Source organism: Capra hircus, chromosome 3 (genome assembly GCF_001704415.2).
Source record: "Capra hircus breed San Clemente chromosome 3, ASM170441v1, whole genome shotgun sequence".
In the NCBI taxonomy this organism is placed as follows: Eukaryota; Metazoa; Chordata; class Mammalia; order Artiodactyla; family Bovidae; genus Capra; species Capra hircus.
In genome coordinates, this window is record NC_030810.1 from 11,386,089 (window position 1) to 11,409,712 (window position 23,624).

The following is a 23,624-nucleotide window of genomic DNA, read 5'->3' on the forward strand; positions in this document are numbered from 1 at the left end:
CACTTGTCTTTGCACTTGCAATCCCTCCTGCCTGGGATGCCCTCCTTCCCCACTCCCGCCTGGTGAACTGCCACTCATCCTTTAGGCAACTGTTTAGAGGCAGTTCCGACACTGGCCTCCTCACCCAGCAGCCAGTCAGCCTTGCTTCCTCTGTGCCACCGTGTGCTTGGTCTCGCCTCCAGTGAACGGCCCCTGGATGACAGGGGGTTGTTTACCTGAGCGTGTGTTGAGGTGTGTGATGAGAACGTGTCCCGTGGTGCCTGAGGGCAGGGACTCTGCCTCTGACACCCCCAGGACCCCAGAGCTGCATGAACGAGTGAATTCCTCCTTGTCCCAGGCCACAAGGAGCCCCACCTTCTCTACTGTTATTCTTCAAGGCAGCAAGACATGACTTTATCAACATTTATTGGGTTTCTTTGATTGCCTCTGGTCTGGCTTCAGAAGGGCTCTCTGGGTTCCTCTGGCCTTGTTTCTGGGCTGCTGCAGCTGCAGTTTTTAAGGCTCTTTTTTGCTTCTTCAGCTTTTGAACCTCTTGGAAAACCTGGGGATAAGAGGGGACGGGATAAGGCTTTGTAATACTATGCAAAACTGCAGAATCGAAGCAGCTGGGGTGGGGAATGACTCGCTCAGATGGTCATCCCAGCCTTTCTCCATGGACTTGGTGGCCTGGGAGCCACAAGGCCTCAGGCCCAGCTCCATGCCTTGCTCAGACTCAGACGACCCCTCCCTCTGCTCTCTCCACCACAGTCCTGGAGTGGGACCAACCAAAGCAGCAGTTCTGAATCATACCTGAATGCACAGAGCCTTCTTGGTTGCCAAGCGTCGGTGGATTTTCCGGTGGTACAGAGGGGGAAAGGTGTACTCAATCCCAAGCTCCTTGCATGTCTTCTCAAACACAGGATAGTTGGTCTTCCGGAGGTTTTTGAGCATCTTTTGCCTTTGGTCAAGGCTCATCAGCAGATAGCGCTTGTGGGCTTTGTCCTGTATGAGAATCGGTATTAGAGTATTATGTAAATAAGTGGGTGCCACTTCACAGAAACAAAGCATGGTCATTTTACCATGGCACTGAAACAATCTTAGGCAAATGTCAGCGCAACTCTGAGCTAGGCAGTGTCATGCCCATTTCACAGATGGGAAAATAAAGGCTCAAAGATGTTAACTGATTCATTAAAGGTTTCAGAACTGTGCTGGGTCAGGACCTTGTGTGAGATCAGTCTGGAATCCAAGTCTGGTGGCCAGACTCCACATCTCATGCTCTTTTCCCTCCACCTACCCACTCAGCCTCTCCACAGCTCAGCACACTGTCAGCTGGGGTGGGAGGAGGGAAGGCCAAGGAGACCCCTGCCTGCAGCGAAACACTGCTTCCTCAGTTGGGTTGGTGTTCCATACTCCAACTTTGAGCTCATGGAACAGCTCAACTAGCTTCAGGGAAGAGAGGTGCCAGGCGTGGAGCCAGACCAGTTTGTGTTAACAACTGTGTGTTTATTAAAAATACCAGCAACTGCTTCATTACAGCAGCTCTGCGTCTGACACTGTGCTGAGATCTGGCAGACGGGTTAGGAATGTGGGTCTGGAGCAAGACCACCAAGTTTCAAGTCCCAGCACAGCATTTCCTAGTGGTGTGCCTGCAGGGGTAACTGAATCATGCCACGCCTAGATTATTCTTCCGTACTACGGGCTACAAAGAAGAGTATGAGGGTTAAATGAACTGGTGCACACAGAGTATTTAGTATGAGGCCTATAAATACTTTATAGGCCTCATGTTGGCTGCCATTATATTCATACGGTCCTTGCAATCCTCTCAGCAGGTACTAATTCGGTCCCCATTTGACAGACAGGAGAACCGAGGCTTGGACAGGTAACTTCCCCAGAGACCCACAGCTAGTCAAGTGGCAGTGGCACAGCTGAGTTTTGAACCCAGGGGAATCTGACCCCACTCATGCACTCACCAACTACTGAGCGCCCCTGTGTGCCACACACTGTGCCCTTGCTCTGAAGTTTGTGCTCTTTTTGACCATTAACGACCCTCAGCCCGCCCTGTAAGGCTCCCTCATCTCCTCTGGAGGCGAGGCGGGAGGGAAGTGTTTCCCACTGCAGCTGAGGGGCGGGTGCTCTGCTGCTCTGGCCACCTGGCTTCTCAAGCTGCTTCTTCGGACCCGGAGCCCCTCAGTGCGCAGGCTCCTCTCCCCACAGCTGCTCACGTTTAGCTCTGAGTGAGGCCCAAGGGTTACCTTGCGATGTTTCTGCATGTGTTCTTCATAACTGCGGATCTTGACAGTCAAGGCAACAACTGAAACCACAAACCACAGAGGATGAGAGACAGGCACAGAGGAAGGAAGGGCCAGACCTCGGTTATGTTTTAAGACCTCAAGGAATAACAATCACCAAAGCTCTTGTACAGCTCTCCACCATTCCCAGAGCAGTCTGAATTTTAAAAGCTCAAAAGACTTTGGAATATCTTGCCTTTAGAATGCAAAGCCTGAGGAAAGGAAGTTCTTTAATCTTATGAAGGTCTCCTTGCCAAACCCCAAACCCCCAAATCAGCATTCTTAATGGTAAAACTTTAGAGCATTCCTATTAAACTTAGTCTGGAATGCCTGCTCTCATGGTTACAGATTCAATACAGCTCAAGAGGTCCTTGCTGAGGCAATAACTGAAGGTTAAACTGTCAAGGGTCTCCTCCTTGCCTCTTTCCCTCAGCTGCCATCCTTATCTCTGTGTTTCCACTAATGAGTTTTCAGAATTATCAGCTCCCATTCATCTCTTTAAGCCTCAGAACATCCTTCCTTCAGGTATCCTCTTGTGTGGCTCAAGCCTGTATTGCAGAGATAGGGACAAAGGCAAAAGCAGAAGATGGCCCCAAGGAGAGGCTGTCACTACAGAAGGCCCTTCCCGTACGCGGTACACTGTGTCCTGGGAGCACTGCAGAGAGTGCTGTGGGGACACTGGCCCTGACCACACGCCCTTTCACACCACCTTAGCTGCAGAGCGCAGAGAGGAACAGGCTCCTTAGGAACGTCACCTGAGCTCAAACAGAGATACGACTACAGCACGGAGCTCAGAAAACCGAGTCCAGCGTTCCCTGGTCCTCCTTCCCGTCTCTCCCTTTATCAAGCCACCTCTAATACCAGTGTATCTGCAGATGAGGGCCCTGAATCAAGTACCAGCTAGCAGACTATCCTGCACCCCGACTCCCCAAGGGGCCCCCCGACCAACTTCGAGCCTCCAGGGAGCTGGTGTCCTTCGGGTTTTCCACGACCTTGTTCATCAACTGCTCTTTCTTGATTTTTAGCATTTCCTTCTGTTGAAGATAGAGAGGGAGAATCTGTCAGGTCTGCCAACTGCTAAGAACTAGCCCTCACGCCTCCAAGGACAGGGCTGTGGTCATAGCAACCAGGCCACAAGGCTCAGGGACTGACTTCACTCAGCTCATCAGGGTATGGCCTCTGGCCAATCGCATGGCTGTTCACATCTAGGTGAGCCTAAGGCCAATGCCACTGACAGAAGAATGTTGGATGAATGTTGCTCACTCATGCAGGCATCAGATTTTTATTGAATCTCTACTGTTTGTCAGGTGCTAAGGGTACAACGAGGAACAAGCTGTACCCTTAGTCCTTGCCCTGGAGATGCTCAGTCTGGGGTACTGACAAGTGGGTACAGCCTGACAGTGGGATAAGCACTTTGACTTGAGAAGTATGGGCTGGGGGGTGCTACCAGGGTAGGAGGGAGTCTCCAGAGGAGGACAGAGAGAGGTCAAATCTTGGCAAAGGCCACTCACCTTGTTGGCCATTTCCAAAGATATGAGTCTTTTCACAACATCATCAACCCTGTGGGGAAAAACCACAGCAATGAGAGACAGGTGTGGAGGGAAAGGGGGAAGGAGAAGAAATGCTGTTTTCATTTTAGTTTGAGAAGCAAGAATGGTTAAAAATTTCTTTTACAACAGGACTCTCTCTGGAAGTGGGGTGCCATTTCTCAGGAATTAAGTCAGCATGGATCTGATTTGCTGGGCTGAGAACATGCAATGATGTGGTAACAGAAAACTGGGGCTGTCAGCTTGAGTGTTCCAGGCTCATTGCAGGGAGGGCAAAAAGAGGATTTCCATTGTAGCTGGGATACGGCTCAGTCTGTCTTGAGACACTTCAAGTCGACAGTCATTGTTTCTTTCTCCTGTCACACTCACTGTGGGAGGGACTGGACAGGCTGCCCAGCTCCCACTGCACAGGACAGGGGCTGAGCACAGGGGCCTGGTTTTGATGTCTTTCAGCCCTGATTCCCCTCAGAAGCTGTATGACACTGGGGAGTCTGATAATGTACAAAATGGGAACACCATGTCTTCCCTCACAGGACTGAGAGATGCAAGATTTCTACAAAGACCTGTGAGGCACGGTGCCTCCTTGGTATCTAATGGCAGAGGGTCTTTACCCAGAGCATAAAAACAGCAGGCAGGTATGCTCCATCTGGCTCACCTGCCCACTCACTCTCACCATGCCTGGGCTTCTCTGCCCTGTTTCACAGTCAAATTTCAGATCCAGCAGGTATCTCCCTTTGAAGCCCTCTCTTTGCCAATCCTCCCAGGGCTCTCTGCCTCATCAAAGAGATTTCGTCCTGCTTACTTCTCAATTCCAGGGACATTCTGGTAGTCCTTCAGCAGCGTGGAAGGGGGCGGGTCATCTTCTTGGCTTTGCTGGACTGTCAAGAGCAAGGATGGAAAACACCCAGAGTCAGCTCTCACTGCCCATCCTCCTGGACTTGGCTCTTCCCATCACCTCTGTCAGAGACATCCAGGGTCTCAAGTAAGGCACTGGTATCTCCGGGTTCAGTTTCTCCTCTGTAAATCCTGTGGACATCTGCCTTGATATTTCATGCTGGGAGTAGACAGCCTTTCCCAAGACCCTGTACTGTGCCTGTGCCTCTCACACACCTGTCTGGCTCTACAGTTATCAGATGTCCCACTAGGATGGGTCCTCCTGTGGACGGACTGAGTTAGACTCCCTTTGATTCCCTCCAAGTCTGGTCCTGTGGCTCAGCACAGAACAGACACTCTACAAATACTCGCTGGCTGACCGCATGAATGAAATAGGGGGCTTACTTAAGGAGATGTCTGAAAGGTAAACACCAGACAGAGATCACAAGAAAGCCTCAGCCTTGGTGTGTGCCTGCAGGTGAGGGAGACACAAGGCAGAGATCAATTTGTCCTCTCCACTCTGACCCTGCTCTGCCATTACACTAATAATATTAAGCAAATAATATTAACATCTAGTAAGAGAGATCTGAACAGCTATGCAGACTGCCTGGGGATGGGAAACCAGGCTCTCCACCTGGGAAGGGCGGACACAAATTGCTGTATTTTAGGTACGCCTCGGTAGTGTCAGCCCCTTGCCTCTCAAATGGTTCATTTCCACTCACGCCCACTCTAAAAGCTCCTGCTCCCATCCTCCCCTCCCCCTGCCCTTCATGCAGGATCCAGGCCCACGACTTTGTTATAAGGTGAATGCGGGCTTCTTCGCAGGACCTCTGCACCATCACCCCTCCACCCCCGCCTCCGGGTGGCTCTAAGTAGCCACCTCAAGCCTTCCAGGTAACTGAATCTCTCTTCCGCCTCAAGTCGCATCCAGTTCCTACCTGGTTTCTGGGAGGCATATCCGCGGGCGGCCTGCAGGACGAGACCTACGCAAAAAAAAGGGGGACTGAGGTCCGTCTCCTTCAACAGTCCAGCCGTGATTCTGGTCTATGGCCGTCGCATTACCCTTCCTCTGTGCCGAACCGCCGCCGCATTTCTTCGGCACCAGGATGCCCCGTGTCTCTCCCACCTCACCTCACTTCTTCCCACCCACCACTTTTTCTCCTGCCGCTACACCGTCCCCGAGTAGCCTCTTTCCACTCATACCCTCTATCTTCTCCAATTCTATTTCTCTACTCTCGTTGTCCGGCTTCTCCGCTCACCTCTAGGACTTGAGGGAAGGTCCCGCTGGACGGAGAGAAGCTTGGCGCAACCTCCGCCCGGCAGCCCGAGGACTGAGGGCTGTGTCACCGCCTGGGTTCGAATCGAACTCAGCGCCCTCCACGCCGCCCTCAGCATGGTGACTTCTGACCCCCAAGGGACCCGCGCCACGGCCGCGTAGCCTTCGCGGTAGGGACTGGGTTACACGGGCGCCGCCATGTTGGCTCCGGCTCGACCAATCGAGTGCAGTTGCGAGACCGGAGCAGATGAGGACCGAGATGATGGATTGGCAGGTAGGCCTCCGTGATGACGCAGAGTTGGGTCAAGTGGAGAGGTCTGGTTAGCTATAGCGCTCCAGTACTCTTGCCTGGAAAGTCCCATGGACGGAGGAGCCTGGTAGGCTGCAGTCCATGGGGTCGCTAAGAGTCGGACACGACTGAGGGACTTCACTTTCACTTTTCACATTCATGCATTGAAGAAGGAAATGGCAACCCACTCTAGTGTTCTTGCCTGGAGAATCCCAGGGACAGGGGAGCCTGGTGGGCTGCCGTCTATGGGGTCGCACAGAGTCGGACACGACTGAAGCGACTTAGCAGCAGCAGCGCGAGACTGGTTGCCTGGCCCTGTTAGTGGCGTGCGGTGCTGTATCAACTCTAATGCCACCTTTTCTTGATCATGCATCCTGCCCTTAATCCCACTCCAGTTTCCTGACGAGTTATCCTGGGGGCTTCCTGTGGGGCTGTCAGTGGTCTTCTTCCCCCGACTTAGTATTTCCATCCCGTCTCTCCCTCTCCCCCCAGAGCGCAGGATGGGGCCCTGTAAGAACTGCCGGGTTTCAGCCTCTCCTCTGGCAGCATTGCAGCGTGGTGACTGAGGTCGGCGATTTTGGACGGCTGGAATCCTAGCGCAGCTGATTGCTGGCCGTGTCACTGTGGGCAAGTCACTCAACCTTTCTGGGCCCCAGTGTACTTACTCCATGATATTGGGGTGGTAATAACAGTATCTTTATTTTAGGTTGTTAGAGGGTTAACTGAGACAGTTGTGTGCAAAGTACCAGGAATATAGTAAGTATTCAAGAAATATTAGTTTTGATATTTGTGAAATGAGGGGTATAAGGACAAATACCAGCTTCACAGGTGGCTAAGTGATAAAGAATCTGCCTGCCGGAGTTGCAGGAGACAGATCCCCTGGAGGAGGAAATGACAACCCACTCCAGTAGTCTTGCCTGGAGAAGCCCATGGACAGAGGAGCCTGGTGGGCTACAGTCCATGGGGTCACAAAGAGTCGGACACGACTGAGCCACTGAGCGCACAGGCATGGACAAACGCCAATTAAAAGTAGGAAAAATGTACCTTAATTTCCCCCAGTACAAAAAAGAGAAAGACTCTCCTCCTCTTTGCTTTTCTTAAAGCATTTACTTTAGAATACATGTAACTGAATTCTTTTTCTGCCCTCTTGAGATGCATGTAAATCTTTTTAAAAGCTAAATAGGCCTCTTGCCAGTTTTACCACTCAGGGATGTCTTTCTCAGGGACCTGGGAGTGGTCTGTTTGAAATGTAATCATTAAGAAAGATAGAGCCCTTGTCTCCCAGTTTCCGTGGAAGAGCAGGAGCTGGTCTCCAGCTCCAAGTTGCAAACCTCCCTCCTCTTATAAAGATATGAGAAGTTTATTTTTCCTTTGGATAAAGGCAGTTAGCAAACCCAGGTTGGCTACCCCATTTCCCAGCTGAATGTAGGATGACCCTTGTGTGACAAATAGTGCTGTCAAGTCCTCTTGCTTGAGAACTAGTTATTGATTATCTTGAGAAAATGTATGCAGTGAGTTGTATCCGCTTCACTGTGTAAAAGTGTAAGACTTTCTTTCTTTTTTTTTTTTTTTTTAGTGTAAGACTTCTTTTTGTCTTTGCAAACTCTTGAACTGCTTGCCCATGACATTCTGGTTTAATTCTCACCCAATTAAAAATTTTTTTTTCTTCCTTGCCTACCCTTGTGGACAGATTTTCTAGGCTGGTGGGAGATTTTGTTTTTAATTATATTTCCTTTACAGGGGTTACTTGTTTCCGAGGTCTGTTCCCACGGCCCCAGTTATCTGTGACTGTCTTGGTAACCCTGGCCAGTGTGCCCTGGTGGTCATTTTTCAGGGTCTCCATCACTAGAATGGGAACTCTTTGAAGATGGACTAAGCCTAGTCATTTTCGAACCCTGCTGCCAGCACAGCGCTTAGGTGCTAGTTGAATGAAGGAATTAAAGAAAAAATAAATAAATAAACGATTCTGAGGAGCACCCCACCCCTACAATCGCTCGGGCTCCGAAAAGAAAAAGAATAGAGATTCAGGCACACTCAAGAGTTGCTCAAAATCAAGCCAAACCAAATCAGACTATAAACCACTTTAAGAGACTGGAATTATAGGAATCAAGTACCGATTATAGGAAACAAAGGCTAGTGAGCAGGCTGGACCAAGCCTTGTCTGGCCTTTGAAGTGGGAGACCCAGTCCATGGAGATTGGGAAGATAGGGGAGGGATGCTGAGGGTCAAAGACAGGAGGAGGCTGGGAGCCTTTCTGCGTTTCCTGGGGCTGAGTGGTTTTTTAGTGATGGGCTTACTGGCATTCTCTTCTCTGGATAGCCCAGGCTTATCAAGGAGCAGGCCCAGGTGGGGAGTCCCAGGAAGCCCTAGAAGCCCCCAAGACCCTCCGCGCCACTGACCCTGAGTCCTTGTAGTAGAGGGAAGTCAAGCAGAGGCTCAAAGATACTGTCATCCTCCGGATGTGGGACTAGGGGCTCTGGGGCCCCCAGGGGGCTGGTCTGGAACCAGACGTTCTCGTAGGACTTGGGACTGGGGGTGAGGCCCTCCAAGAGGGGCTGAGTTGAGTCGCAGCGGAGGTAGTGCCCAGGCCCTGGGCCTGTGGGGCTGCCTAGGACCTGCACATAAAGCACCTGGTCGCTGTTGCCAGACTGGGGCGGAGGCTGAGTGGAAGGTACTCTTGGGTCCCCCTGGAGCACATAGGCCTGGACAAGGGTGGAGAGGCTACCGGTCCCTGAGCTGTCACTGGACTCGCAGGGCCGTGGCTTCTTCTCTTCCTCCTCCAGCACCGTGATCTTGGTGATGGGTGGCATGCCGGGGTCCCGAAGGCTGGGCAGCTGAAAGATATCCTGACATAAAGATGTGTGGTGAGGGCCTGGTTCGTTTCAGATGTCTGTTCCAGCCACTGTCCCTTCCTGCACTGGGGTGGTGGTGGGGCATTCCTGCTGTTCCTTGCTGGAACGCAAAGGGTTACTCAGAGGATGCAAAGCACCTCATATGTGCCGGACACGTGCTATGTGCTGTTCAGACTTAGCCCGGTGAATCTCCCCAGTGCTTCTGTGTGTGATTTGTCCCATTTCACAATGAGGTGACTGAGGCTTCGATATGGGTGGAGGTGGGATTCACACTTAGGTCTGCTTTGCTCTATAAAGAGGTGAGGTGATGGGAAGGCCTGAGTACTCATTCTTGGGGGAGTATCCCTTCACTTTGAGCCTGGGGCAGGAGCCTAACCCTCAGACCCATTTCCCTGTCCCTCCAGTGTTCTCACCTCTGCTGTGATGGTTGGCACCCAGGAACCCAGGCTGCTGCGGGCTGGGTCCGGGACACTCGGCCAGAGGGAATACTTCCTGCTGGAGAAGAGGGCAGGTGAAGGCTGGGTCAGCATGCCCGCCCGTCCTTCCAGCATTTCTCCCACCTACTCCCAGCAGCAGAAGGGATGACCCCTTCGTGCAGAGAGGAGAAGGAGGGGGGCCTGACTCTCAGACCTGAACCCTGTGGCCTGGCAAGTCTGAGAGGAGCCAGCCTTGCTCACTTGGGCCTTCAGTTCCCTTAGGCAGGGTTACCTGGGTGTCAGCTCTTTCAGAAGGACTCACCTGGGTCTGCAGCAGAACTGGGCAGCCCCACAGAGGCAGATGAGCAAGACCAGGAGGCCAAACAGGCCCAGGAGGATGTGCAGCTCAGACTCCTCTGCGGTGAGGGGAAAGCCAGGAGAGGTAAGAGGGCATGAGTGAGACTGAGCCTCCGCCCTCAGACTGGGCTCCAAGGGCAGGGCTGGGCCTCCGCCCTCAGACCAAGATCCAAGGGTAGTGCTGGCTCTCCCAGCTCAGAGGACCCAGGCAAGGCTTATCTAGTTTCACAGTGGCAGCCTTTTGGGTTAAGCCCCCTCCCAACAGCTTTGCCTGACCAGGCCCCATTCTCCCCTTACCTAGAGTCAAGGTCATCAGGGTGAGGCTTGTACTGTTGGCGGTCCACGCCTGGCTGGCGGCCACGAGTTGAACATGGTACAAGCTGGAAGGCTCCAGGCCACGGAGGACAAAGCTATGGGTGGAGGCGTTCAGGACAGTGGCTGGGAGTAGAGGAGACTCATGAGCCTGGGCCTGGCTGCTGAACCTCCCCAAGGCCTCTGAGCACCCCATCCCAGGCCTTCTGGGGCTGCGGGTCACTGAGGATAGACTCACAAAAGGACTGGTCCTGAGTGTTGGTCCAGAAGATGGTGTAGTGGGTAAGGGGGCTCTTCCCCAGCTCAGGGGCCTCGGGCACCCACTCCAGCTGGGCCCACGTCTTGCCAACGTACCTGAGATGCAACTCTGGGCCGTGGGAGGGGGCTGCCGGAAGAGAGTGCAGGAGCTGATGGGGAGTGGGGTGGGGATGAGGGAGCCCAGCTGGACTTCTTGTGGCTCCCCAGACCCAAGAACTGGGACACTTTGTGGGGGTGGGTGGTATAAGGAAGTTCAGGGGGACTCATATCCAAGCCTCATTTTTCCAGGAACTTTCACTGAATCCCACTGGCTGCTAATAAGTGGCTGAGCTGGGATTTGAACCTGCTTTTCTTTGACTCCAGAGCCTTGCTTCCTGATTTCTGCCAGGCCTGGTTTTGTCTGGTTCACTATTTGATTTCTGCCACTCATGTGACACCTGACCAGTTTCTGCCAGACTTGCTCCCTGAATTCTGCTGAGCTTACTTCCCAGTTTCCATCACCCCACCACCTGAGTTCTTTCCAGCTGCAGGGGTCTAGTGTAAGCCAGGGGTAATCTTAGGATTGAGGGAGACCATTTTTCTGGGCCAGAGGTGGAGGGGGGAGCAGAGAAAAAGTTCTCTCCTAATTCCAGATTTTGGGGGGGCCTAGACAGGCCTTGAGAGAGAGGAGGGAATTCTGAAAAAGAGACTTCGTGGCTAACGAACCCATCTCTTGGGAGTAGGCATAGATGTGCTGGGAGGGTCCCTTGGTGTCCTGGTACAGGGCGGTCACAGTGATCTCGTAGAGCTGAAAGGGCCTGATGTTCTCTGTAGAGAGAAAATGGGGTGGGTGCTCTGGTTAGGGGCCAGCCTCTGATGATGGCTGGGGGCTAACCTTAGACTTCAGGGATAACCTGAGCCTCGTTCTTCAGGGCTGGCCTCTGCAGCCTCTTCTTCAGATCATTTGGTGGGGGTACGGGGCAACAAGTGGGAGAGAGAAAGCTAGAAAGCTGGCAGAGTCAAGGCTAGAAAGAGAGGCTCCAGTTAGACTGCAGGAAAGACTTCCAGATTCGGAGGACGTGAGATGAGAATGGCGCAAGAACAAGGTAATATACATCTTTAGGGTGGTTCAGGCAGATAAAATGCTCCCCCTGCTCCCTGGCCTTGCCCATCTGCCCAGCCCCCAGGCCTGTCTCACCCTGCAGCAAGGTTCCTGCAATGCTTCCGTTATGCTCCATCCTCCAGGTCATAGGACTGCCGTTGGGGCTGGGGGAACTGAGGCCCCACTCAATCACATAGCCCTGAGGTTGAGGACTGGGGGGCTCCCAGCCCACCCAGAGGCTGTGAGGGTCTCGAGCGGTGGCGTGGAGTCTGCCCAGGGGTGGGCCTGGAGACAGAGTAGGAGATGATGTGAAGATGAAAAGAAAGGCCTAGAGCTAGAAACCTGGGTTCAAGTCTGGCCTTGGCAACTTACAAGCTGGGTGACCTTGGGTAAGACAACATCTGAGCCTCAGATTCCTCATCTGTAAGGTGGAAGTGATGATAATAAAGTTGTTACCGTGGAGGGTCATGGTGCAGAGTAAGTGAGATGGTACATGAAACAGGCCTGCTGTGGTAATTAATGATGAAAGCTCACCCTTTGTGGTTCTCTGTGTGTATTAATTCATTGAGTCTGCTAACAGTCCCACACTGGGGGCACTACTACTGCCCCCATCTTAGCAATAAGAAAATGGAGACAGAGGTTAAGTGACTGGTCTCGGGTCACATGTCTGGGAAATGGGAATACTAGCTATTGTTATTGTTAATCTCACTTCATGAAGACCCATGTTCAGGGGCCTCTGGGGGTGATAGTGACTGATCCCCTGAGAATGAACTCAGGGACTTTTTTTTAAAAAATATTATTTGGCTGTGCTAGGTCATAGTAAAGCATAGGGGCTCTTTGATCTTTGTTGCAGCTTGCAGGATCTTTAGTTCTGGCATGTGGGATCTAGTTCCCTGACCAGGGATCAAACCTGGGCCCCCTGCATTGGGAGTGTGGAGTCTTAGCCACTGGACTGCCAGGGAAGCCCTAGGGACTATGTTTTAGCTGGAAAACTTTAGAACTTTCTCTCCCATTTCCTTGGCAGAATAGACTGTGTGTAGGCACTGCCACCAGCTTAACTTGGTTCTGGTTAATGATAATAATAGTCGCTAACACATACGGAACAGTTACTTTGTGTAGGCACATGTCTAAACTCATGTAATCTTCACAGCAATGCTTTGAGTTAGACACTGTACCATTCCCATTTGCTAGATGAGTAAACTGAGGCCAGGGAGGGTAAGCAACTTGCCCAGATCTCATTGCTAACAAGTAACAGGATTAGATTTGAACCCAGGTAGTCTAGCCTCTGAATTTGCATACTTAACCCCCATACTCTACTAGCTGTGGGCCCTTTCTACCTCTGCTTTCCAAGAAGACCACGCGGGTGGGATGCGAGGTCCCAGCTGTGTTATAGGCCTTAAGGATCACCTCCCGGGCTTCTGAAGGCAGTTGGAAGGTACAGTTCAGCTCCGTGGTGTCACAGAGGATTGGCTCTGCCCCAGCCTGGTCTGAGGGTCTCCAGGAAACCCGGTAACCTTGGATCTGCCCGCTGTCTTCTTCCAGGGCTATTGGCTGTTAGTGGGCATAGGAGGAAAAAGATGAGGGGATGTGCAGCTCATCTTGAGTGGCGGAGAGCTTCTAGATGGAGCGTCCGTGTCCCCAGAACTGAGCCACCCAGACTGGGAGTCAGTCCTCCTCCCTCCCTCCCTTCTCCCCCTGTGCCAGGTCCTAGAAGGGAGGAAAGGATAAAGTAACTCAGTGTGAGCAGCAGGCACCTAACAAGGTGAGTCCTGCATTGTAGTCTCTGCAGAAGGGCACTGCCCAGCAAAGTGTGTGCAGATCACGTACAGATGCATCCAAGCCTGCCAGGCCTGCTGGAGTCCTGAGCCCCAGCTTGCAGGGGTCTGTTTGAATCTGAAGAGGTGGAGGGATGGCCTTCAGAGGGGGTTACCTTCCAGAACAGCTGCACGGCCACCGTCTGGGGGTCCAGCTGCCTCTGCCGCCACTGTGTGTCCAGTCTGACGATGGGGGCTGTGGAGGGAGTGGGAGGGGAGGGTCAGGGAGTGCCCCGGAGGCCAGCCTGGGTCCTGATGGCTGCTCCCAGCCCCTCACCACCTGCTCACCCCGTTGTGCGGTGGTCAGCTCCAGGCTGGGGCTCCATTCGCTCCAGTGGCCGGGCAGGCGCCAGCGGGTGCAGCGCATTTGCAGGGTGTAGGCTGTGGATGGGAGGAGCCCGCAGAGTTCATACTGGGGGGTCCTGGCGGGCAGGCCGCTCACCTGGTGGAAGACAGGCATGACTGTCAGCCTGGATCTCTGTGCCCTTCGGGGCCAGCTCAGCTTACCCTCCCCTCAGCCACCCCCACCTCAGGCCCCTCGGGTTGCCCTCTGCCTCACCAGGTCCCAGCCGGCTTCTCCAAGCCGAGGCTGGTGGCGCAGCTCACACTTCTGTTCTATGTACAGGCTTGGCTTCCAGGTCTCCCAGCGCAGCCTCAGGCAGCCTGGCTGGGGCGGGGCCACCGCAGGGCTGGGCTCCAGGGTCCACAGTATGGGGGGCTCCAGTTTCACTGCAAGGAGAGGAGTTATCGGACACTTTCTCTGCTTCATCCTCCAGGGCTCTGTCCTGGCTTCCCCTTGTCTCCCTGTCTGTGGTTCCATTTCTTCTCTGGGTCTCCATTCATGGGATCTCTGTATCTTTCCATCTCTCTCTGTGTCCCTTCATCTCTGCGTCATCCTGTTTCTGCAGGTCTGTTTCTGTCCATGAGCCTGCTTCTCTCTCTCTTTCCTACTCTTGCCCCAGGGCCTTTGCACTGATTGTTCCCTCGGTCTGGAGCACTTACCTTCCGAATATACAGTGTCTTGCTCCCTCATTTCCTCCAAGGATCTTCTCAAATGTCGTCTTCTCAGCGAGGCCTTCCCTGACTGCCTTCTCCCCAGCTGTCCCTACCCCATCCCCGGCTTAATTTCCTCATCACACATACCATTACCTGACATTTTATTATTCTTTGCCCACCAGAATGTAAATGGGTAAAATTTCAGGGGCACGATTTTTGCTGTGTTATTTACTGCTGTATTCCCAGCCCCTAGAACGGTGCCTAGCGCAGAGTGGGCGCTTCAGGAAATTTGCTGGAAGAATGAATGAGTGTGTCTCCTTGCTTGTGTTTCTCCCACATCCCTGTCTGTGTCTCCATAGCTCTGTCTTCAATTGAATCCCACTTTGTTTTTCTCCCTTCTCTTCCTCCAGGTCTTTCAGCATCTTATTGTCTGTTGCTGGGTCTGTGTTTCCCTCCCTGTGCGTCTCTGAGTCTGCTCATGGTGGGGACCTCTTTCCTCCCCGACACCCAGTGTCACCCACCAACGTCCATGGGAGCAAGGCAGAGCTTCGGGGAAACGCTGGTCCCCAGCGCATTCCTGGCCTGCACCCAGATGCTCATGTTCTGGTACAGCTGCAGGTGTTTGCGGGGGATGGCGCAGTGGCTCTGCCCGTCCTCCGGCACGCAGTCAGGGATGGAATCCTTCTGCGTCTGGCATTTGTCCTGGCTCCTGCCAATGGGTCAGGCTTGGATGTATAGTGGGGGCAGAAAGCCAAGCTCCCTTCTCCTCCCCATCTCTGCCTTGGCTCTCCACCCAACAGTCCTACCTGTGGTCTGTCCCAGAACCCAAAGTAATGGGGCTGGCATAAGGACCCTTACTCACTTGAAGCTCTTCAGGGTGAAGCTTGTGGACAGGTGGGTGTCGGGGCCTGGCTCCCACTGGCAGATGAGGCTGTTGGTTGTGAGGTTCATGAGGCAGGATAGGTTGTGGGGTGCAGTGGGAGGGTCTGTGGGTAGGGTGGAGAGAGTGAGGGCTTCAGGTAAGACCACTCAGAAAGCTCCCACTGGGATCAGTTGGGCATTTCCTTGCCCTGGGTCTCCACGGCAAGTGGGTTGCCAACCCATCTGCCATGCCTTTGTCTCCATGCAGGGTGACCCCAGAAGGGCAGCCCTGGGGTAAGCTAAGTTATCCACACGTACACGGACAAGTAAACAGAGCCTCCAACCCTCTCAACTCCACCCTTTTTGACAGTAACAATGTAGTGTCTGGGTTTTCATCCTGGTTCTGTCACTCATCAGTGGTGTGATCTTGAAGTCACCTAATGGCTCTGTGCCTCAGTTTCCTCATCTGTAAAATGGGGGTAATGGTAATATACCTACCACTTAGGGTTATTGTGAGGGCTGAGTGGCTTACTAGGCATACAGTGCTCAGAGCAGTGCCTGGCATATATGCTGCTGCTGCTGCTAAGTTGCTTCAGTCGTGTCTGACTCTGTGCAACCCCATAGACGGCAGCCCAACAGGCTGCCCCATCCCTGGGATTCTCCAGGCAAGAACACTGGAGTGGGATGCCATTTCCTTCTCCAGCTGGCATATATGAGTGCTCTGTAAATCTTAACTTTCACTATTATTGATTCTTAAACAAGAACCTTGGTCTCTTTTTCATTATGCATTGGCTCGGCACAAATCCATCCTTCTCAGTTTGAGCAGAAGGCTGAGACTAGGGTAGGGGTAGAATCTAGGAGCATGCCCACCTCGTTGAGAATGTCCTCCCTGGAGATACCTTCCTGTGGCTGGGGAGTTGGGCTTACTCGGCAGCCATATGGAGTAGTGGTTACTGGTTTTTGAGCCACACTGCTTGATAAAAATCTAGATTCCATCCTTATTAATTTGGGATCTCTAGCATGCAACTTTGCTAATGGTAAGGAACCCATCTGCAAATGCAGGAGGCATAAGAGACATGGGTTCGATCTCTGGGTCAGGAAGATCCCCTGGAGAAGGAAATGGCAACCCATTCCAGTATTCTTGCCTGGAAAATCCCACGGACAGAGCAGACTACAGTTCATAGGGTCGCAAAGAGTTGGACACAACTGAGCAACTAACGCACACACAGCATGCCCCTTACCCTCCCTGAGCCTCAGTTTCCTCATCTTTGAAATGGGGCTATGTAATACTACCCGCTGGTAGGAAAGATGTGATATCATGCTTATAAAGTACTCATTGAGCAAGAGCTCAAGAAAGAATAGCTCTTATTAGTATTGGCAGGAGGGCATTGGGGGCAGAGCGGGGGGATGGCTGCAGGGACTCACAGCCCGCCTGCAGCTCAGCCTGGTCCAGGATCTGCAGGCTGTTGCCCCAGTGCAGGCAGCAGGAGAGCAGAACCCGAGAGTGGCTGACGTGGGGCAAGGTGATGGTGGACTGCAGGGTCCCATTCGGCAGGTGCTGCTGCCTCTCCCTGGGATGAAGCTCCGGTTCCAGTTTCCATACAATCCGCCATTCGGTGCCCAGGTGGCTGCAGTTCTGGGTGATGACGCAGGAGGCCGTGACTTGATCTCCCAGGCGGACGGTGGGGGCTGAGAGGAGGATATGCCCACACTGCTCCAGGCCTGGGGTGGAAGAGAATGGGCCGTAAGTGACTCCTCTGTCTGGCAGAGCTGGCCTCCTAGACTCGGTACTCCTAGACTTAGTACCTTTACCTTCCTGCTTTACCCTCCAAGATTTGGGGGGGTGGGGCAGGTGCTGGAATGGCAAAGATGTGTGCAGAGATTGGGAGAGGCTCTCGAGTTGAGATGGAGATAGTGGTGTGGGGGTAAATGTTTATCAACCTGCTATACCGAGAGAAACGGGTCCTGGCTTGTAGCCTGGGCTGCTTTCCCTGGTGTAAATATTCCCACCGGGGCTGATTTCAAGCTACCAGCCTGACATTACTGAATGTGAACTTGGGAAGAGAGGTACACAATCAGTGCTTGCAAGCCAACACCAGCACGCCACCAGATGGAGACCAGTCCCCTCCCCAACAATGGCGAAACAATGGTTAGAATGATAAGAAGCCCGCGGCCACAGCAATCTTTCCAGAATTCATATCTGATTGTTACCCCATCATGACCACAGCACTTCAGTGGCACATTATTCTTCTGAAAGGCAGTACGCTGTGATGGATAAGAGCGTGGATGTTGGAACTAGACTGCCTAGGTTTAGAACCTGGTTCTACTGCTTAGTAATTTTATGACCTTGATGTTACCCAGATTTTCTGTGCCCTGGTTTTCTCATCTGTGGCATGAAGATAAAAAAGTCCTTAACTTAGTGATGTTGGGAGGATTAGATGTGAGAATATGCGTAAGGCGCTCAGAACAGTCCCTGGCATTTAAGTATTTGCTGCTATGATTAGGTTAAAGACTCAGATCCTTCTCACAGCCCAAGACTTAGATCCTTCTCACAACCCCTGTGGCCTGGCCCCTACCTAAACCTCCTGGTTCCAGCCCAGACCACTGCCTCTCAGCTCCAGTCCCTCTAGCCTACATGCTATTCTCTGAAAATGCCATGTTCCCTCCATCTCCCGATGTTCGTACCTGCTGATCCTTTCAGAGGTGCTCCTTTTCCTTTCTGCCACCCCTCTTTCACCTGGTTGACATTCAGGCATCTTGTGAGGAACCAGACCGGGTTCTGACCAATCAGACCATGCCAGGGCCCCTGAACTTTCCCAAAGCTCATATCTTTCGTAATTATAGAGTCACGTGATGATTTGCTACTCTACCCCCAGCTAGACCATAGGTTCTGTGAGGCCAGAATCCCTGGCTGTTCTGCTCACTGCTGCATTCCCAGAGCCTATGAATATGTGTGGAGTAAGAGCAAGCGCTGGACCCTGCCCACGGTGCCTTCTCTCCTCTCCCAGCTGTTCTGCAGCCCATTTTGCTGATGGGGATGCTGAAGCCCCAAGAGGAGGAGCAATTTGTTCAGGGTCACAGAGCAAGTTTATAGGGCTCCTATCACATCACAGACTCAGAATTTCAGACCAGGACTCTTGCAACTGTTTACTTCAAAACGCCGCGTAATACCAAGTCCTCTACCACAGGGCTAGGATGATCTGTTTTTGTATGGCTTGCCAGCTGAGAACATTTTTTTATATTTCTAGAGGGTGAAAAACCAAACCAAACAACAAATAAGCAAGAACATGCCACAGAGACTGTATGTGGCCTGCAAAGCTGAAAATGACGTCAAAGTTTGCTGACCCCTGTTGCGCCTTGGCTTGCATACCCCTAGAGATGGGAGGCTCTGCACCTCTCAAGATAGTCTCCATAGTCTGGAGAGCTCTGCCTGGGATTCATATTTTTTTTAACAAAATTATTATTATTTTTTTGGCAGCACCATGTGGCATGTTGGATCTTAGTTCCATGACCAGGAATTGAACCTGTGCCCCCTGCAGTGCAAGTACGGAGTCCTAACCACTGGGGACTCCGACAGGGAAGCCAGGGAAGTCCTGGAGATTTCTTGCTTCAGGATTAAAGCTGCCTTCTCACGGCTTCCACCCTGATCCCTCTACTGCCCACGAAGGCTGCACAGGACTCAGACACAACCCGGTAGAGATTTGCAGACAAGACCCGGGTCTTTTGCACCTTCCCCACGCTGGCTAGCCCAGGTCCTCTCACCTTGCCTCAGAGGTGGTGGTTTGCTGGCAGAGGTCTGTGCGTGGGAGCCCAGCTACCCTGCATCTGTGGCCCAGTCGATTCTCTGGGACCCCCAGGAGCACTGTGACAATGCAGGAAAATGACCCCCTTCTCCACCCCCAGCATCTCTCCCTGTGATCCCCCCACCCCATGGCACCCTCATCCCTGGCCACACTCACTTCTGGGGAGCAGCAGGATGATCAGAGCAGCTCCCACCAGGCTCCAGGCTCCCAGCCCCACCATCGTGCTGGCTTGGTCCTCACCTGGAGACAGAGGGGGTGGTGAAGGTCATGGGCTTTGGAGTCAGAGCTGAGCTTAGTCTTTGCTCTGCTACGGTGTGGCTTCAGCCAGGTTACTTGACCTCTCTGAACCTGGTTGCTCTGCAAAATGAAGGTAACAAAAACCTATACTGCATAGGGTCTGGGGAGGAAGACCCAAAATGATGCAAGTCAAGGGCATCGCACGGTACCTGGCACATAGGAAATGACTCTTAAATGACTGTTATTATTATATGTGCCTTTAAGGAGAGAGCAGGGAGGGGAGCCACAGGGAACAGCATTCTTCATGTTCCCTTCTGTTTTAGGCAGTCTCCCAGCCTGCTGAAAGCAAAGCCTGAGATGAAGGCTTGCCTGCAGGTAGTTTATTTGGGGGAAGACTCCAGGAACAGAGGGGAGAGGGGAGAATGAAACGGGTAAGAAGGAAAGCCAACACAAGGGTACGTCATCAAACTGAGTACAGCTGGGGCTCAATCCTGCTGGAATCTTGCAAGGAGCCACACTGAACATGCCTCAGAACTTGGCTGGCAGACAGGATGGGAACATTGTCCACCGGTTCCTGCCCCTTGTTGGTCAAGGGCTGTTCCTTGGGGTATTAACTCCCTGGCACGTATCACATTGCACATGTCTGAGTACTGGGCAGGTCCTCCAAGGTGAGCCATGCTCAAAGAGTCAGAAACACTCACTGCCTGGCAGAAAGGGACAACCCCACGGAACAGCTGAGGACAGGGTGCACCTTGAAAAGCTGGCTTCCACAGCAATGGCTAAAGGGAAGGGTGGGTTGAGAGGATACCCCAATTCTGGGCACAGACCTCTGGAGGCCTTCTGGGACCAGATATCCTGTGGTCATGGCGACAGTGCCCAGCGGGAGGGAGCATTAGTACATTAGTCTCAGGAAGTAAGCAAAGGTTTCTATTGCTGGAGTGGCTTCCAGCCTTTCCACTCTGCTCCCACTGGGGTCTTGGGGCCAGACACCTGGTCCTCCAGCACTAACTGACGTCTGGGTGGCAGATCAGTGGGAATCGCTGACCAGCTTTTGCATGTACCTACATGAACACATACATGTAGGTGGCGTCCCAACCGATCCCCTGTACTCAGAAAAGATTAAGCTTCTTTCGCTCCAAGACAGAGGAGTGAATAACTGCAGATACCCAAAGCTGTTTCTGCCTGCAGGGGTCTTACTTAAATCCCTGGTCCCTCATTATATGTTGCAGTATCAGGATACCAGGTGGATGCTAGCCCCTAAGTCATCTTTTTGCAAATCAGGAAAAAAGCATCCCTTCTCTGGACAAATGCAGCCCCACACAAGGACCTGGCAACTAGAGAACAGGCTGGATTTCAGCCTCTACTTTCTGGGCAGCTTTGTGCAGTGAGAAACCCGCACAATTGTTCAGAGGACCCCAGTCTACCAATTAGTGATTGGCAACCTTGTTCCTACGGCATCCGGTTTGACTATCCACCAATGCACACTTGTTGGGGAAGAGTTCGTCTCCTTGGCTCAGATTTCAGGACACTAGTGCCTGTTCCTATGTATTTTTGATCATTTCCTAGCCCTCCTGCCTGGTGAGGCACCACTTATCCCTCTCCACGGGCTCCCAGTAGGCAACCCAAACCCAAATCCCCAGGGCCCAGGCATCTTCTCCCTGGGTTGCCAGGGGTTGGCACAGGGTATCAGTCCCTGGTCACCCATGGCAACCTTGGATATTCCCCACCCCAGCTGAGTGGGATCTGGGACCAGGTGGAGCATGGCGTCACTTTCTGGGGGCCCAGCTTTGAGTCATCTGAACCCCAGGTCCACCACTTACCAGCTTGGCGACCTTGGACAGATTATTCCACCTTTCTGAGCCTCGGTTACCCCATCTGTGAAGGAAGGATAACAGTAGCTCCTGCCTTTCTGGGTCAGGGTGAGGATGAAATGAGATGGTCCGTGATAAGGGCATTTAGCACGGAGCTTGCGCAGAGGAAGCGCTCCATAACCATGTTACTTTCATGCACTGTAAAGCAGGACACCCCCTCATGGAACCAGCATGGTTTAGTACCTCTCTCGCCTGCTTACCAGCTGGGTGGTCTCTGCCGCCTAGGACTGCCACCTCGCTTTTGTCTGTGTCACATTTCATGTTTCAAAGCCCCGTTTCTGGGTTCCCTGCTCCTTGGCCCCTCAGTCTCCCCCTTTGCTTCCAGCCATCCCTGCTCCCTCTCTGGACTCTGGAGTCCCAGCATGCCATGTTGTCCCCTGGGGTCACTGCATCACCAACCCCTGCTCCCCACCACCCTTCTGCTTTCCTCTCCTTTCCATCCCGTCACACTCAAGCCTTCTCGCCTCCCACTTCTCCAGTTCACGCCCCTGTCTCCCCTGTTCTTTCTACTCCCCTTCACGTGAAGATCCTTTCCTTGGGAAGAGGGTTGGGGAGAGGAGGGGGCTGGGACAAAACAGGGAGAGGGCTTCCTAGATGTGGTTCAGACAGAGAAAGACAGGTGGAAAAAGTAGGAAAGTGGGATGCACAGACCAAAACGCTGGAGAGAGATCTCAGAGAGAAAGACTGAGGGGGAGAGAGAAAGGGGGATGGTGATACTCAGAGACAGAGGTACTCGGAGGCTGAGAAGAAAGAGATACTCAAGAGAGTTTAAGACTCAAGAGACAAAGGGACCCTTGAGAGACAAAAAGAGAGGCATAGAGAGACTCTGAGACAGACAGAGAGGAGCTCAGAGCCAAGCAAGCCAGAGAAGGGCTGAGGAGGAAAGAGAGAAATTTACATGGTGTGAAATTTACATGGAGACTGGACGCAGTTAAGACACAGGTTGTCAGAGAGACTTGGAGGCAAATAATGAGTATAACTTTCCGTGAATCCAGCCCTTTCTTGAGCCCAGCTCAGTGTCCCAAAGAGATATTTGTCTGTCTGTGACTTCCCAAATGCAGCACTCACCCCCCGAAAAAGTAGGGGCACCTTGGGAAAAAAGACTCAGTGTCAAGGGCTCCTGGTTCCCAGGGGTAAATTCTTAAGGCTGGAGTGCTGGTCCAAGGTCACCAAGGGCCACGCGCCCTTGGCAGAGAGAAGGGAGCGGACCTGAGACTCCAGGGTCCCATCATTCCCAGGCCCAGCCCTCCCAGGGGCTCCCCTACTCACGCTGGAGCCTGCGGCCGGCCGGGCACACGCCCGGCCTCCCCGTCTCTGCTCTCCTCTTCAAGGCAAGTTCCTGAAAACAGCCGCAGGCGGGCTTCTGTCCCCAACCCTGTCGTTAATGGCTCCGTCTCTGACAGGCGCAGGGGCTGCCGATTGCAACACCTGCCCAACTCCTTCCCTCCCTTGCATTGTTGACGCGGGCACGGGCAGCCCCTTCCTCCCAGGAAGGAGCCTGGGAGGGAAGCTGGTGAGGCCTGGGCAGCCTTCCTGCCTTGGGGGTCTTGAAGGGGCTGAGGGATGTGGCAATGTCGTCCCCCACCTCTGCCTCCGGATTTCCTGACTCAAAGCTTTGAGGCTGGCAGGGCCCAGGCTCCAACCCGCCTGGGTGCCATTCCCATGCCCCCATGCCCTGGGGGAGCATCACTTGGAGACAGACCCTGGCTCGAAGGCTCGCTTGGCCCTAAGCCTCTTTTGGGCACTGGCTTTGGGGCCCTGATCCTCCCAATATTCAAGGGGCGGCCTCCAAAGTTACGGGGAATTCTGGACCATGGTACCTTCCTCCCCGCTCCCTCTGCACGTCATGTTCCCCCTGCTGCCCGAAGGCCTTGCAGAAGCAGAAATACGGACTCTGGGCACAAGGCAGGGGTCACTCATGAGGCTCCGGTCTTCATAGGCTCACGAGACATTAATAATGTTCACTCTCAGTGATTCTGCCAAACTAAATGTTTTTTCATTGAGTGAAACAGACTACATTTTATGTCTTTCATGGTCTGTATCCACAAAACCCTGCAGCTGTTTACAAATAATTTTCTGTGCATTTTTCTGAAGAGGGTTCAGACTGTTCACAGTTTCTTGGATTTATGACTCAATAAAGATTAGGCAAAAGTAGGAAGTCAAGAAACACCTGGACTAACAGGCAAATCTGGCCTTGGAATGCGGAATGAAGCAGGGCAAAGACTAATAGAGTTTTGCCAAGAAAATGCACACTGGCCGTAGCAAACACCCTCTTCCAACAACACAAGAGAAGACTCTACACATGGACATCACCAGATGGTCAACACCGAAATCAGATTGATTATATTCTTTGCAGCCAAAGATGGAGAAGCTCTATACAGTCAACAAAAACAAGACCAGGAGCTGACTGTGGCTCAGATCATGAACTCCTTATTACCAAATTCAGACTCAAATTGAAGAAAGTAGGGAAAACCACTAGACCATTCAGGTATGACCTAAATCAAAGACCTTATG

General features: G+C 52.7%; 2 protein-coding genes across 3 annotated transcripts; both read right to left on the reverse strand.

Moving 5' to 3' along the window:
- MRPS15 (mitochondrial ribosomal protein S15) lies at positions 389-6,198 on the reverse strand. Its single transcript, XM_005678687.3, has 8 exons — positions 5,947-6,198; positions 5,626-5,670; positions 4,617-4,692; positions 3,779-3,827; positions 3,217-3,301; positions 2,232-2,290; positions 790-981; positions 389-541 (listed from the first exon to the last, which is right to left on the reverse strand). The coding sequence occupies exons 1-8, from the start codon at positions 6,080-6,082 to the stop codon at positions 404-406; spliced, it is 780 nt and encodes a 259-aa protein (XP_005678744.2). The 5' UTR covers positions 6,083-6,198; the 3' UTR covers positions 389-403.
- Positions 8,320-22,485, reverse strand: CSF3R (colony stimulating factor 3 receptor). 2 transcript variants are annotated; one of them, XM_018041760.1, is made up of 17 exons: positions 22,380-22,485; positions 21,060-21,114; positions 19,159-19,242; positions 16,625-16,921; positions 15,201-15,324; positions 14,860-15,047; positions 13,902-14,071; positions 13,631-13,784; positions 13,459-13,538; positions 12,866-13,079; positions 11,625-11,813; positions 11,153-11,254; positions 10,428-10,574; positions 10,175-10,315; positions 9,843-9,936; positions 9,518-9,596; positions 8,320-9,098 (listed from the first exon to the last, which is right to left on the reverse strand). In XM_018041760.1, the coding sequence occupies exons 3-17, from the start codon at positions 19,220-19,222 to the stop codon at positions 8,619-8,621; spliced, it is 2,523 nt and encodes an 840-aa protein (XP_017897249.1). In that variant the 5' UTR covers positions 19,223-19,242; positions 21,060-21,114; positions 22,380-22,485; the 3' UTR covers positions 8,320-8,618. The 2 variants fall into 2 exon arrangements, with proteins under 2 accessions (XP_017897249.1, XP_017897245.1); XM_018041756.1 differs by having other exon boundaries at positions 9,518-9,599.